At 24.4% G+C, this 14,046-nt stretch overlaps 1 protein-coding gene across 1 annotated transcript in view; it reads left to right on the forward strand.

Moving 5' to 3' along the window:
• Positions 1 to 6,280: 6,280 nt before the first annotated feature.
• Positions 6,281 to 14,046, forward strand: part of LOC113555822 (arrestin homolog) — a 38,899-nt gene continuing 31,133 nt past the window's right edge. The window contains exons 1-4 of the mRNA XM_026960374.1: positions 6,281 to 6,429; positions 11,318 to 11,511; positions 11,964 to 12,142; positions 13,029 to 13,170. Coding sequence (XP_026816175.1) covers positions 6,321 to 6,429; positions 11,318 to 11,511; positions 11,964 to 12,142; positions 13,029 to 13,170 — 624 coding nt within the window. The 5' untranslated portion in view covers positions 6,281 to 6,320. The remainder of the gene's footprint in view (positions 6,430 to 11,317; positions 11,512 to 11,963; positions 12,143 to 13,028; positions 13,171 to 14,046) is intronic.

A 14,046-nucleotide genomic window follows, 5' to 3' on the forward strand; every position in this document is an offset into this window, starting at 1 on the left:
TAAAAAATAAAAGTCAGAACAAATGGCGTATAGCAATAACCAATTAATAGTCAAATGTATTTTAAAAAAGGTCAATCGCAATAATTTCAAAATCAAGAAAATCAAAAACGGCAAAAAAATATGTTTTCATATTAAGGAATATATACATAATTTTTTATTATTATTTATTACAATCTAATTTTAATACAATATTTTATACTTAATTTTATCAATACCATAATTTTCTTATTTGCATGTTTTTCTATTTTGTTATTTATTAACCTAACAGTTAAATCCATTTTTAAGACATGTAACGAATTATGAATTTGAAGTAGTTATACGCCTATTATTAAATAAGAAAACAATAATTTTAAAATATTGGCAACAAGATATTGTTATTATCTATCAGTACTTATAACTTGTCGGCAAATTCATTATAATATAATAACGATAATATTGTTATAATTGTTAGAAATATATATGATTTATCTATAATATTTTCCAAATTTCCAATAATGAAAACTATCGTCTATTACCTATTTATTCTATTGTCTTATCAATAAATTTATGTATTGAACATCTGAAATTTACGATAAAGGATTTTAATAATAAAAGTGTCAACAAATAACGGTGTATAAAAATCACATAAAATATATTATTTAAAAGCATTTGAAAAAAAAAGAGAAAGAATAATATACATATTATGGTCTAAGCTAATTGGTCTGTATTTAATTTATAATATCTGCATGGATTACGCAATAATGGCATAGATTTTAAGAATACACTAAATAAGGAACCTCATGTTATCGAATTAATTTTGTTTACATTTTCTTGGTTGAAAAATTGTCACGGAAATGTAAATAACTGTATGTTCAGTATTTCGGTACCACAATGGTTTTGAAATGTAATATTCGTGACATTTTTCCGACCCAAAAACACGGCGGACGAGCTTCAATTATTTTATATTCGTCTGTTCACAGTGTCTAATCTAGTATAATATAAAAATCTGCGACCATCTAATATTATGACGTGTTGATTGTTACATCCATTTATATTAAAGTAATGGAAAAAAAAAAATTTGATTTCGAACCGGATGAGAGTTATCATGCGAGGCACTTTAACACTTCGCAATTACGGTTAATGGTTATATAACGCACGAAAAGTCCCTGGAGGGCAGCATCAGTTGAACTCTCTAGGACTCTACAAGAACATATTATAAATTATAATACAAACTACGGAAAATGCAATCGTCTGTTTCATTGGAATCAATTTTTCTCGTTTCGTTCGTATAAGTATCCAACGCCGGCCGTAAATATCAATGTGTTCGAAAATTAATTTTAAACCTTATTAAGTCTTAAAGAATAACGGCGATAATAAAATTATATCTGAATAATTCAATAATAGAATATTGTTAGAGACATTATAAGCTTGAAACAATTAACAATATACAATATTGTAATCCATGGGGTTTACGCGAAGAGGATGGGAAATATTTTAACTTGAAAATTTAAACATAATAAATTATAGGTTGGTACTGCCCATAATGAAGGCGTGGCTTTAGTGGCTCTCTTTAGTCCGTCCAAATTCCGTGTGTGACAGTTGACTAGTTGAGCTAATAGCCGGCTTTTATTGATTATTAAATCAGTGTAAATTTATAAAATAAAAAAAGAATATAGGTAAATACGTGTTTGAGATAATTGTTTAGACAAATGACAAATACTAAACTTCAATAATAATAATAAAAGTAAGTTAAAACAGTAGATAAGTACCTATGTATTCAATATAAATCCATTATACTTTTTTTTTTATTATTATTATTATTTTAAGACAGTTAATTTAAGACTGCCCAATAAACTGTTCGTAAACCTACTAAATTTTACGAATAAAATATAAGTATTGATAACTAAACATTTAAGTTGAACGACTTCTGCTGAATTCAAACATTATCCAATACTGTGTAATAGTTGCCACTGGCATAATGATAATTATAATTTAATATGTTAATATGCTTTTATACCTGATTACCTGACCGACCGTCCTTCCGCCATACGCTTTGACTTATGACGGGGGAAACCCCTTATAGACTATAGTGTGGATTTAAAATATTGTATTTTTATAAACACAGGTTTCACTTTTCTAATTATATACTTGTATATTATTTAAAGAAATTAGGCTGATATATGGAGTACATGAGCTACGTGTATGGACGTACGGTGTACATGATTTATAGTAGAAAAAATGCTTTGATTTTCTATTTAAATATTTTTTCTGTTAGGAAAGAGAATCTATAGATTGTACTAAATGAAAAATTCAAAAAACTTTTTTTAAAAATTGAGAAAAACGAAAAAAAAATAGGGAAACTAGTTATGGGCGTTATGGCAGTATATCAATTTAATAAATATTAAAGATACGTAGGCAACATTCTTCGTATAAGCATTTGAAAATTAGAAACATTTTAACAAAATTTGTCAATATCAACGAACGTTCAATTTTTACAACTAACTCCAAGGCTCGAAAATTTAGTTCTTTATGAGTAGAGGCCAACTTTACCCCTTTTTATATGATTTTAATTCTTATTTAAACAATAAAAATATGTATAAAAAGCCTGTAAGTAGTAAGTTCCTAGTTATTTGAATATTTTAGAATCTGAGTGGAGCAATGAACGTATTGTTTACAATTACATTTACTTATGTGTATTTTTTTATTTTTATGTCTAAAGAAAATTTTTTTGATTGAAAAATGCTTTGATCATTGTCCATTAACTTCAACAGAAATTTCTAATAGAAAATGCTGAAAATGTGATACTTTGTGTTAATACTTTCGGAATGTTAAAATTAAAAATGTCTAGTACATTTCAAAATGATCGGGAAAAACTACAACAAAAAATAAAAGTAGGCCTAAAAGTGGTAACCCCTGATGTACATTATAGTTGTCGAATGGATCACTGTTATGGGTGTGTTAAATTTAAATTCAATAATATATCATTGTATACTAAAAGCGATTTAGAAGGGAGATGGTCTGTCAGTCTATACTCTATAGTTTCTATACCACTTACTATATTTTATGATATGTTATTTTGATATAGAGCTATTAAAGTCTTTTATTTTACTTTTAGTCGATATTATTATTATAATAATATATATTTACTTATTATTGTATCAACTTATATAACTCAAGATGTAATAACATAATTCTGTAACTACCATAAAGCAGAAAAAATAGATTCGTAGCATAACATTTATACTATAAATAGATCATACCTTAAAATAAATAAATAATATAATTGCACAAAAATAATAATAATAAATTATTTATATACGTAAAAGTTTTAAATGTCAACGAATAATATTTAATAATTTTTTGATATAATAAAATAATTAATATTGTTATTATTATTAAATAAATAATTCCGTCCAAATATGAAATTAAAATGTGTATAAAAATTATTTTTTTTTTATATTTATTAGATTTTATGATTTAAATATGAATCACTTATGGGAAATATTTTGACATTTTGATGAATTTCGTCAAAATAAAGCAAATAATTTTAAACTGACTTTAAAGAAAAAAATTAAAATCTCATGGCCTAAAAATAGCTCGAAATTTTTTCATAAATAGAAAATAATAATGTAAACTTTTGGTGAAAATTCTAAGTATCTATAGTTATTCGTTTTCGAAAAACACCAAAAACAACAGGTAATCCGGAATTGGTTTCCGAAAAAATTACTTTCCAGTATACAAATATACAGTATACAACTGTTACAAAATATGTACAAATCAACAATCTTATAATGTTTTTTTAGGTTTTACGATATATGGAAAATTTTATAAATATAATTTTACATCTAGTTGTATCTAGTATTAATTCATTAATTGTTTTATTTCACTTAATTATTATTATTGATAAAAGGAAAAAATATTATTAAACTTACATACAAGCGTATAATATGAATATATTATACTGAGGAACATTTTTTATGGTTAAAAAGTCATACCTAGGTATTCTAGTCTTCTAGATAGTGTTTGAAGTATGAAATATTTTAAATATCTTATGTATATATATTCTATATAAATCAGTCCTAAGTTTGTATAAAATGGGAAGGAAATTGTTGCTGATTGAACGTATTATAATAATTTGAAAAGTTAATTTAATAAGATTGTATTATCATGAAAGCTTGCGGGAGCCAATTCGTATGTTACATTGTTATCTGTAGACAACCCGGGAACCAACTCGTAGTCGTCCAAAATAATAAAATCTATTTTGTTTAAAATTGGATTTGCGTAAAAATGTCCATTTATTTCCTTAAACTTTTTGTTTGTGTTTACCGATTGTAAAAAAGTAATTATATAGAATTTTTTTATTTCGACCATTAAAGTACCAATTTAATCCAATTTTCTAGAAACAAATCCATTTTTGAAAATCAACACATTTGTACTATTTCAAAAGGTAATGATAGACAGAAAAAAACCACACAATTTCATTGTTAAATCAATACATTCATTGCTTCGTTCAGAATTTGAAAGAGTGGAAGTAGGTAACCACTTAACTGTGCATTAGGTGTCAAGTGTACATCGTCTGATCGTCATTGAGTAAGTCACTGTGATGTATTATGCATGTTTTACATTTGATTTCAAATCATTATGTGTACGAAAAACGATTTTGAACAATGACTGCAGATATCACTACACCAGCCTATATTACTAAGTAATACCTAAGTAATAATATAGACAGTATATACCATGATATATTGATATTGCTTTTAAGTAATTTATTTTACTATTCGTATTGCGGTAGGGTGATTTAATTTTTTTTTAAATTCCAAAAACGTAACGTTTATTATATTATTGTTAGTGAATAATTTATTTATTTATTTTATTATTTTTATAAAGCTTTCTTAACGTGATAATCTAAATTAAATATAATTTCGTTACAATTAGTTTGATATTATATAACAATAGATAAAAATCAAATTCTATATATAAATATACATTATACACTAATCTATGCTACAAGCCTACAAATAATAATTTTACAAAACTGTACTCAATGAGATACTATAAATAAAAATATCTAAAGAATATTATATATAATATATTTATTTATTTTTTAAGAATTGTATTTTATTTTAAAAAGCAATTCAATTTAGGTATATTTATTAATTAATTTACTTATTATTTATTAACTGTTTCGAATATATAAAATAAACGTGTCACGTGTATAGTTAATTAATCTAAATTTAAATCTATTTTAATTTATCCATTAAGACAGAGAAAGGCATCAATTTAAAGACAATTACACGACGATAATATGATTTTATTTTTAGAGTATTAGTACTGTCTTTTATAAACCTTATTAATAGAGAGCAACTCGTTTGCGCACATTTGACATTTTTTACCTGAAAAATTGACGACTCATTTACACACAACATAAACATTACTTATACACATATTTTGTATTTTTAAATTTAGACTTACCTATTATTTAAACCTAAAATATGTGTACGTGAATAAGTCTTACCTTATTAATATTTTCTCGATTAAAAATATTTAATATACATTTGTTATTTTTTTATAGTTTTATCACGTAATTGTATTGACAATTATATACATGTATGTATGTACCTAAGTAGCTATTTACTGTGCTCGTTTCTCGTAAGTATATTCTATTAATTTATTAATAATGATCAAACAATAAAAGAAAAACGGAATGTAAAATATTTTTATTCATTTGCCAAAGTTAAATCGTACAATTAATGTAACTTTCTATAAATTTATATGGTTTCAACGATCAATGTTGAAATATAAATCAATTTTTTATGATATCTGAAGCTGTGTAACATCTGTGCAGTGGTGTGAAATCCTACAGAATCTTTGTCAGCCTTTTCAGAAGTATATATATATGCAATGTAAGGGGGTGTATGGAATAATGACACATATATTGTAATATATATTTAATTAAATATTTATTTAATGTCGGCTGCAGTTGCGCAACTTCCGCAATTCATACAAAAACAGGCGCGCGTCTGCATCTAATGTGAAACATGCTAGATGCTACAAAAACATCATATATATGTACTATATATATTTGTAATGTCCAAAAACAGGGTTTCCTTTGACATTGAAAATTAAAACAGAGACGTACCTATAGTTCAGTTTTAAATTTAATTTAATAACAAAAATAGTAGTGTACACGGCTTAACAAGCTTAACCCAGCTGTACAGAGAAACCTTAATAGTGTCGTTTTAAAACACACCTGATCATATTTATTATTTAACCTATTAGTTGCGTTTTAGAAGTCGTTCTTTCGTCTTGTGCAATTAGTTCTCCGAACATCAGTAATAATGGTGTTGAATTTTAATGTTTTCAAAAAATCTTCGCCTGATGGCAAAATAATTCTATACTTGAGCAAACGTAACATTGTTGATCATATAACATTCATCGACCCCGTCGGTATGTATATACATTATACACGTTTCGATGATACTGAATACAGAATGTTTCATCAAGCATGCTGCTCAACCTCCTATCATCCTTTAATAATTAATTTTCAATTTTTAATTAATAAATAAAGACCCTAGGTATTATTAAATATGTAGATAGTGTGTATTTAGATTCTTTTTACCATTGAAGAAGTATCTTGTGGTGATACAAATTTATTTTTATTCAAATGAAAACCTATCTTTTTTTACTATACAACTGTAATACAACTATAAATTTAAATTCAAATTAGTACGGTATTACCTAAATTAGAACATATTACAATTTAAAACCTACTAAAAATAATAGCTCCAAATAATAAATATTGTAAATAAAATTTAAGATCGATTTAATATAATATTATTTTAGTATAGATATATTATAACAGTGTGCCAACTTATTATAAAAGAACATTTTTTTTAAATTATTAAACGTCAACAAATTAATATTAATTACAATAATTTTTGAAACGTCCAAGAACCGAATGTTTTCTAAACCTATTATTTATGTAGGTATAATATGTAGTTATATATTATTTATATCAATAAAAAAGGAAAATTGGAGTGATCACGCTTAGTCAATTATTTTATTTATTATATTAACCATATTAAGCTATCTAAATATTAATTTTATCAATAAGCAGACAGACAGTAGCTGGTATTTGAAATTGGACGGACTTGTAGTTAATATATATAATGCGACTCACACAGTGGTGGATTTAAAGTCAGGCAAAGTAGGCAGTTGCCTAGGGCGGCAATTTTAGGCCAATATTTTATTAGGAATACTAGGTTTTTTTTGATTTTCTAATGTAAGGTGATTACTTTGAAGGATGGCAAATAAAAATGTTTAATATTTAAATATAATATATTATTCTTGTTAATATAATTAACATTTCTTCTTTATTTCATAATACATAACAATAAACTATAAACGTCCAAATAAATTATCGATTGGGTGACGATCGGTTCATATTGGAACGATAATCTAATTATAAACCAGTCACTGTGAATATTTTTGTATAATATATTCGTACGTACTAAAAGCAAGACGTAAACAAATTAAATAGTTTATTTTTTTGCATTATTTTTTCTTATTATTTGTATGTTGTATAATAAAAAGAATGCATTTTTAAGTTTGATTACTTGCTATTGTTTTTTATAATAATATAATTTAAATTTTATTGAACACGTTAGTTTTTTGAAGGAGCTTAATTATATCTATATAATAATAATATTTAATTGGTAGAGCAAATTTATTCAAAAACATGGTGATATATTATATTTTAATAAAAATATTGTATTGGTACTATTTACTTGATTAGAACAGTTTATTAACATAAGTTATTGTTTAGTATCGTATTTATTTTTTTAGTAGTTTTGTTAAATAAGTACTTAAAAATTATGTTTTCTCGTTAATAAGTTTAATGGAGTGGCGAAATAAAATTTGCCTAGTGGCGGCAATTGTGTAAATCCGTCTCTGGACCCACCAAACATAGTATTATATAATATAGTAAAACATTATAATATGATTTTTTATTTATTTCATATTAGGTATATCAGGTATATGCAAAGTTAAATATCAGTAAAAGCATACAGTTTTTTTTCATTTAAATATATTTTTTTTAAATAGTAAGTAACTCTTTATATACATTAATAAATTATTTAAATATAAAACGCTTACGAATTTCAGTTCATACTTTATCAACATGATGATTTATTATATAACCTTTTAATAAATTACTCAATGATAAATTCATAACAAATTACACAACTTTACGTTAATAAAAAAATTGTGCATTTAGGATATTTGGTTAATACCTATTGTAGGGTGTTCATTATTTAATAAATTTGTACTTTCTTTGCAATGCTTCAAGTACATAAAGTCACTCGATTTTATTCATATTATACTTGCCAAGTGAACTAAGACTTAAAAGCATTCAAATTTAGAAGACTATATAATTATTAATCTTATTAGTTTGAAATGAATAGTATTATTGAATCCATCAGTGTAGTATATTTTTCTTTACAATTAATTATTCATATATTTATTGAGCTATAAGATATATTAATTATAGAAGCTTTAACTTTTAAATTTAAACGGAATAATAAAACAATATGTATTAAAAAATAATATGTGTTTTGCATATTTGGACCGTTACACTTCTTGGCTAAAAAGAGTAAAGGTTGGTACTTTTACAGTAATGGTAATTTATTTCTCAAATTTAAGTACATTATTCACTTTTCAATTAAATGTAATTAATGTAGGATACACATTGAAGACAATTCAATTTATATTTTGTTTCTTATTAAATAAGGAGAATTATATTATTTTATAAGTATTACAATAAAACAAAAATTAATATTATAACATTAAAAGTTATGTGTTATTTTCAATATACGTTTGTATAATGTATTTACTAAAAATGTTTGATGCAGTTATTGATATACATACAGTTTATTGAGTATTGCATTATTACGGGGATAGAATTGTAAAAACGATTCAAGAATAAAAAATCTTTCTCTCTACACTATTACAACTTTACTATCTATGTAAAATTGTTGATAATGTTAAAGAGATTTAAATTTCCACACATAATAAATGATTTATAGACATATTATAATTTTCAACGAATATTGACTATCATCCATTTTTAAAATCTAATTATAGTATCTACCTAGTTATTAACCATATTTTGCTGTATATTTCAACAATTTATTCATTTTTTCCGTTCATAATTGTATGACATTTTTAATTTTAATTTCTAATTTCTCACTAAATTATCTTTATAAAATAGAAACACTGAATATATGACTTCTAAAAATTACAATTTTAATAAATATTTGATTGATCTCAGAATAGGTCATTGTTTTATTCCTTTCAGTATAAATTCTAGATTTATACTAGGTGTTAGGCATAGATAACTAAATAGTTGTCTAAATAAGATCATCTATATATAATGGTTAGACAATAGTATTTATTAATTAAATAAAAAATTTAAATTTAAAAAGTGTGTATGCATTGATATTTTATTTTTTTTATTACATAATTTATATAATAAATAAGTAGGTACCAACATTAAACAAAAATATTAAAATTATATAGCTACTCAGTACTCATTAAAAAAACACACACATATTTAATAAACAAAATAAACCACACAACATAAAATATATTTATAATATTATAATGTGATTTACTTCATCCTTGTAAACGCTCGACTGTTAGCTCCACCGTGAATTACCCCCTACTATAAACCAGAATAAATGTATATATTGTATATATGTAAATAATGTATATTGTTACATAATTTTTAGAATGAAACAAATTAGACAATTCAATAAATAATAAAATTATCTAGATAACTTTAAAATATATACCGTTTTTAATTTTTTTTATCTACAAATGAAATAAAAATTAAATCTTTTTAAAATTTTAACTGCTAAATTCTGTTGAATAACATTTTAAAGTGTAAGCTTACTATTTACTAAGCCCTATGAACTATGACATTACTATTACACTTAGTACCTACAGTCTACACCTAGTAACCAAGTACCACATTGCGATGAATTATTGTATAAATTATAATAATTGATTGTCAAACTACCCTACAACGTCTGTTTATATCCACAGTCCGTTCTTTTATTTAATACCTATCTATATGTCAGAGATTAAATTATGATAAATGTTCATTATTTAATAAATATTCATGTATAAATAATAGTTCTTAATAGTTGTACATAATTAAAATTAAAAAAATAATGATCGATAATATGGGTACCTTCTACCTAGCCTAATTTACATGATAACAATACATTTCAAGCTTCACTTTGAAACTACAGAATTGTAGAATATATGTAATTAAAATTTATATTTTAGTTTATAGGCAGTGGTAAATTTGTAATTGTAAACAGCTAAAAATATATTTTTTAATCATACAACGTCATTTTTAAAGTAAATTTTAATAAAAATAATAATAAAACTAAAGTAAATATTTAATTGATAATAACTTAAATACCTAATTATGTACAAAATTAGAGTATTATAGAAATGTAAAATTGAATATTTGTTTCTAATTGTAATTTGTATCTCTGTTTTCAACCATAAAATTATTTTAATCATAATTATTTTTTTTAAATATATAAATACCTATAGGTAGGTGGGTAAACTAATATAAAAAATATATTTTTTAATATATAATACTGTATTATGTATTAAATTGTATTTTTTTAAATTTACACGGATAAGACATATTATACATATTATATTATACACAGCGTGATCTCTTTTAAAGGTAACACTAAATTATTCTGTCAAGTGACATCGGATTGATATGCGGTTTTCGGGAGGAGATAGGAAATGCCTAAATACTCATTTTTCGATAGTTTTCAAATTTTTAACTATTTTATTGTGCGCATGCGCAACACAACTTGCATTATTTTAAACAGCAACACTTACTTTTAACAACAGATTTGGACAGACCAACATTTTTTAAGTCAATTTGGTCCTTTTTACTATAGTTCTAAAACCAAAATTGACTAAATGACAACGAGTAAAAGTTTCGATTAAAATTATTGAATTTTTCAACAATCATCTTAGAATTTTATGACTCGTCATGCATTTAAATTTAATTTTGAGCAATATAAAAAAAAATACTTGTATTTTATTTGCTTACTGTATAAAAGTTAAATACTTAAATTTAGATTCATTCGTTTTGATTTTATTAAATAAATATTTTAATTTAATACCTAATACTATTTAAACAGGCTTTGTATTAAAATATAAATAAAAATATCTACATCAATATACAAACATATATTTTACATTATACATAGTATATATAATATAATGTAATTTTTCTTAGATGGCGTTGTCATGTTGGACAATTCTTATTTGAAAAGCGGCAAAATATTTGGTCAAATAGTATGCAGCTTTCGGTACGGTCGGAAAGAGGATGAAGTGATGGGATTGCGTTTTCAAAAAGACATGTACTTGGCATCGGCACAAATATATCCTCCTCTTGATACCGACAACCCAGTCAAGTTGACCAAAATTCAGGTAAATATATTCTTTTTTGAAAATATTTTTAATAACAAAATATAATGCTAGGATAAAATTTATAAATTTTTCTATTTCACAATATTTTATATAACCTACCTATTTAGGTATTAATAGAGAGTATATTGATATCATTTAATATAACTAATGTAAGCGATTTTTAACTTTTTATATTAGATTCAAATCAAAGTCAATATGTTTTAATAACTTTTAACAATATCATAATAACATATTTATAAAAATTAATACATAGAACGTTTTTTTAGTTTTTTTGTTTTTATAATTTTTGATTAAAAATATTTTCCAGGTAGAAATGCTTGAAAATTTAATACGAAACTATTATAGTTATATAATAAATAAGCTATATAATTATAATACCTTATAAAAAATATCTTTGTATAGTATTAGATTTTGTATGATGTAAATGACTAATTGTTATTAATTTTTTGTAGGATTGTTTAATATCTAAATTAGGGAGTAATGCCACGCCATTTCGTTTTAAAATTCCTGAGAATGCACCTGCGTCGGTAGTTTTGCAAGATGGGACAACGAATTTAGCTGATGCATGTGGTGTCCAGTACTATGTGAAAATATTTGCCGGTGAATCTGAAACTGATCATAACCGTTCAAAGTAATCTACATTTTTTAGTTTAAATATCTTATTAGTTTTTTTTTTCATATTCTATACATGATATATTATTTTTTAATATTATTAACGATTGTGTACCTAATATAAAATGCATTTTTTAAATTAATAGTAGAAGAACTAGGTACCTCAAAAATAATTGTTTGTATTCGATTATATTTTAAAGTGTATAAAGGTTGTCTTTTTGGTGGAAAATTCATTAGTTTAATAATTAATACGTATATCAATCTTTTAATCAAATGAGAAATATATGTGGTATTAAACTATTAAATAATACAGTTCAACGGAAATACAATTGTAATAGCTATACGTACTGCAAGTTTATTATCACAAAATTATTTTTTTCCCTAAGAATATAAAATTAATACTAAACACATTTCATATTATAAAAAGACAACGTAATTGGTAAACCAATCGTTTTTAATATTTTACATTATTTAAAAGGAAAATTAACACTAATATTATTTGTCTACGCTAATATTTCTTTTAATTGCATTGCACTTATGCAAGCATTTAATAGGAAACGTATTTCTTACTACGCAGATAAACTCATTAAAGTAGAAAATTGAAAAGTTTTTGACATAAACTTATACTTATTGCACGCTACTTAGATTGTGGAGATTATATGTATAAATAATTTAAATAATGATTATGAGTAGGTACTGAGAGTAAAGATTTTATACAACAGTTATAAATAATAATGATGATAATAGTAGTGTTAAATAAACGTCGACGGAAAACACGTCGGTGTAAGATATATATTTTGATACGCGACTTTTTATTTCGTTGACGACCTTCGCCGATTTAAATGAGGTCGAAACGTGTTGGAGAAACAGTTGTGGTTTTATTTTATTTTTTTTTTTCACTGTAGGAGTTTTGTGGCGATGCGTATCCGTAAAATCCAGTTTGCTCCGGTTATGCGTCCCTTAAGTAGACATCCTTGCACTATCGTCCGCAAAGACTTCATGTTCAGTCCCGGCCAACTGGAATTGGAAGCTGTACTCGACAAACAGGTATGCGTACGCATGCCGTTAGGCTTACTATTACAATAATAACAATGCTTAATTTTATATTTATATAATTATATGTAAGTAATAACAAAATCAAGTGTAAATTTTGGAAATATTAGGGATATCTTACATCTTTCCTAAATTATTTTAATTAAATTTTATATAAAGACTGTTTAAACTATCTTATAAACAAAAGTTTCTATGGTTTTGACAATAAATGATAACAACGGTTATAACGACGGCTTTATCTAGATGTAATTTAATGATCATTTATCGTCGTTGCCACTTGCCGCATATTTCGCTTCAGTTTACCGTCGACAACGACGACAACTCATATATCGATCAAAACAATATTATTCACGTCATCGTTATTTTTGCTTTTTCTTTAACCGTCGAATTCGTGTTGTTTTTGGTTTATTTTTGTTAATCTTTCCAATTTAAAGTTAATTTTTCAAGATCATTTAATAACAAGACCGCTACGTTGGTACTTAAACTAATTTCCAAATGAATCTTTTAAAAGCGACGGAAAAGTTCTTATTGCAAATGTTATAAAAAAAAACTTCACAAAATACATTTCAAGTTTACACCTTCTGATACAGTTAAAATTAAGTATACCACAATGACGTCGGTTAACGTGGAACATTCATTCAGCTAATAAAAAAAACATTCCACGGCCAAATCGTCATTTATTTAACTTTTCAAATGTTAGAGAATATGTAATTTTCATTATTTTAATGTTAAATAATAAAGATAATATTATGTAAATATTTAAATTCTGAGCAGAGCGATAAACATATTATATTGATTTTATATTGATGATGAGTGTTTTTTTATGTATTGTGTACAATACACACGATAAGTACGAATAGTTCATAAAAT

Source organism: Rhopalosiphum maidis, chromosome 3, assembly GCF_003676215.2.
Source record: "Rhopalosiphum maidis isolate BTI-1 chromosome 3, ASM367621v3, whole genome shotgun sequence".
NCBI lineage: Eukaryota > Metazoa > Arthropoda > Insecta > Hemiptera > Aphididae > Rhopalosiphum > Rhopalosiphum maidis.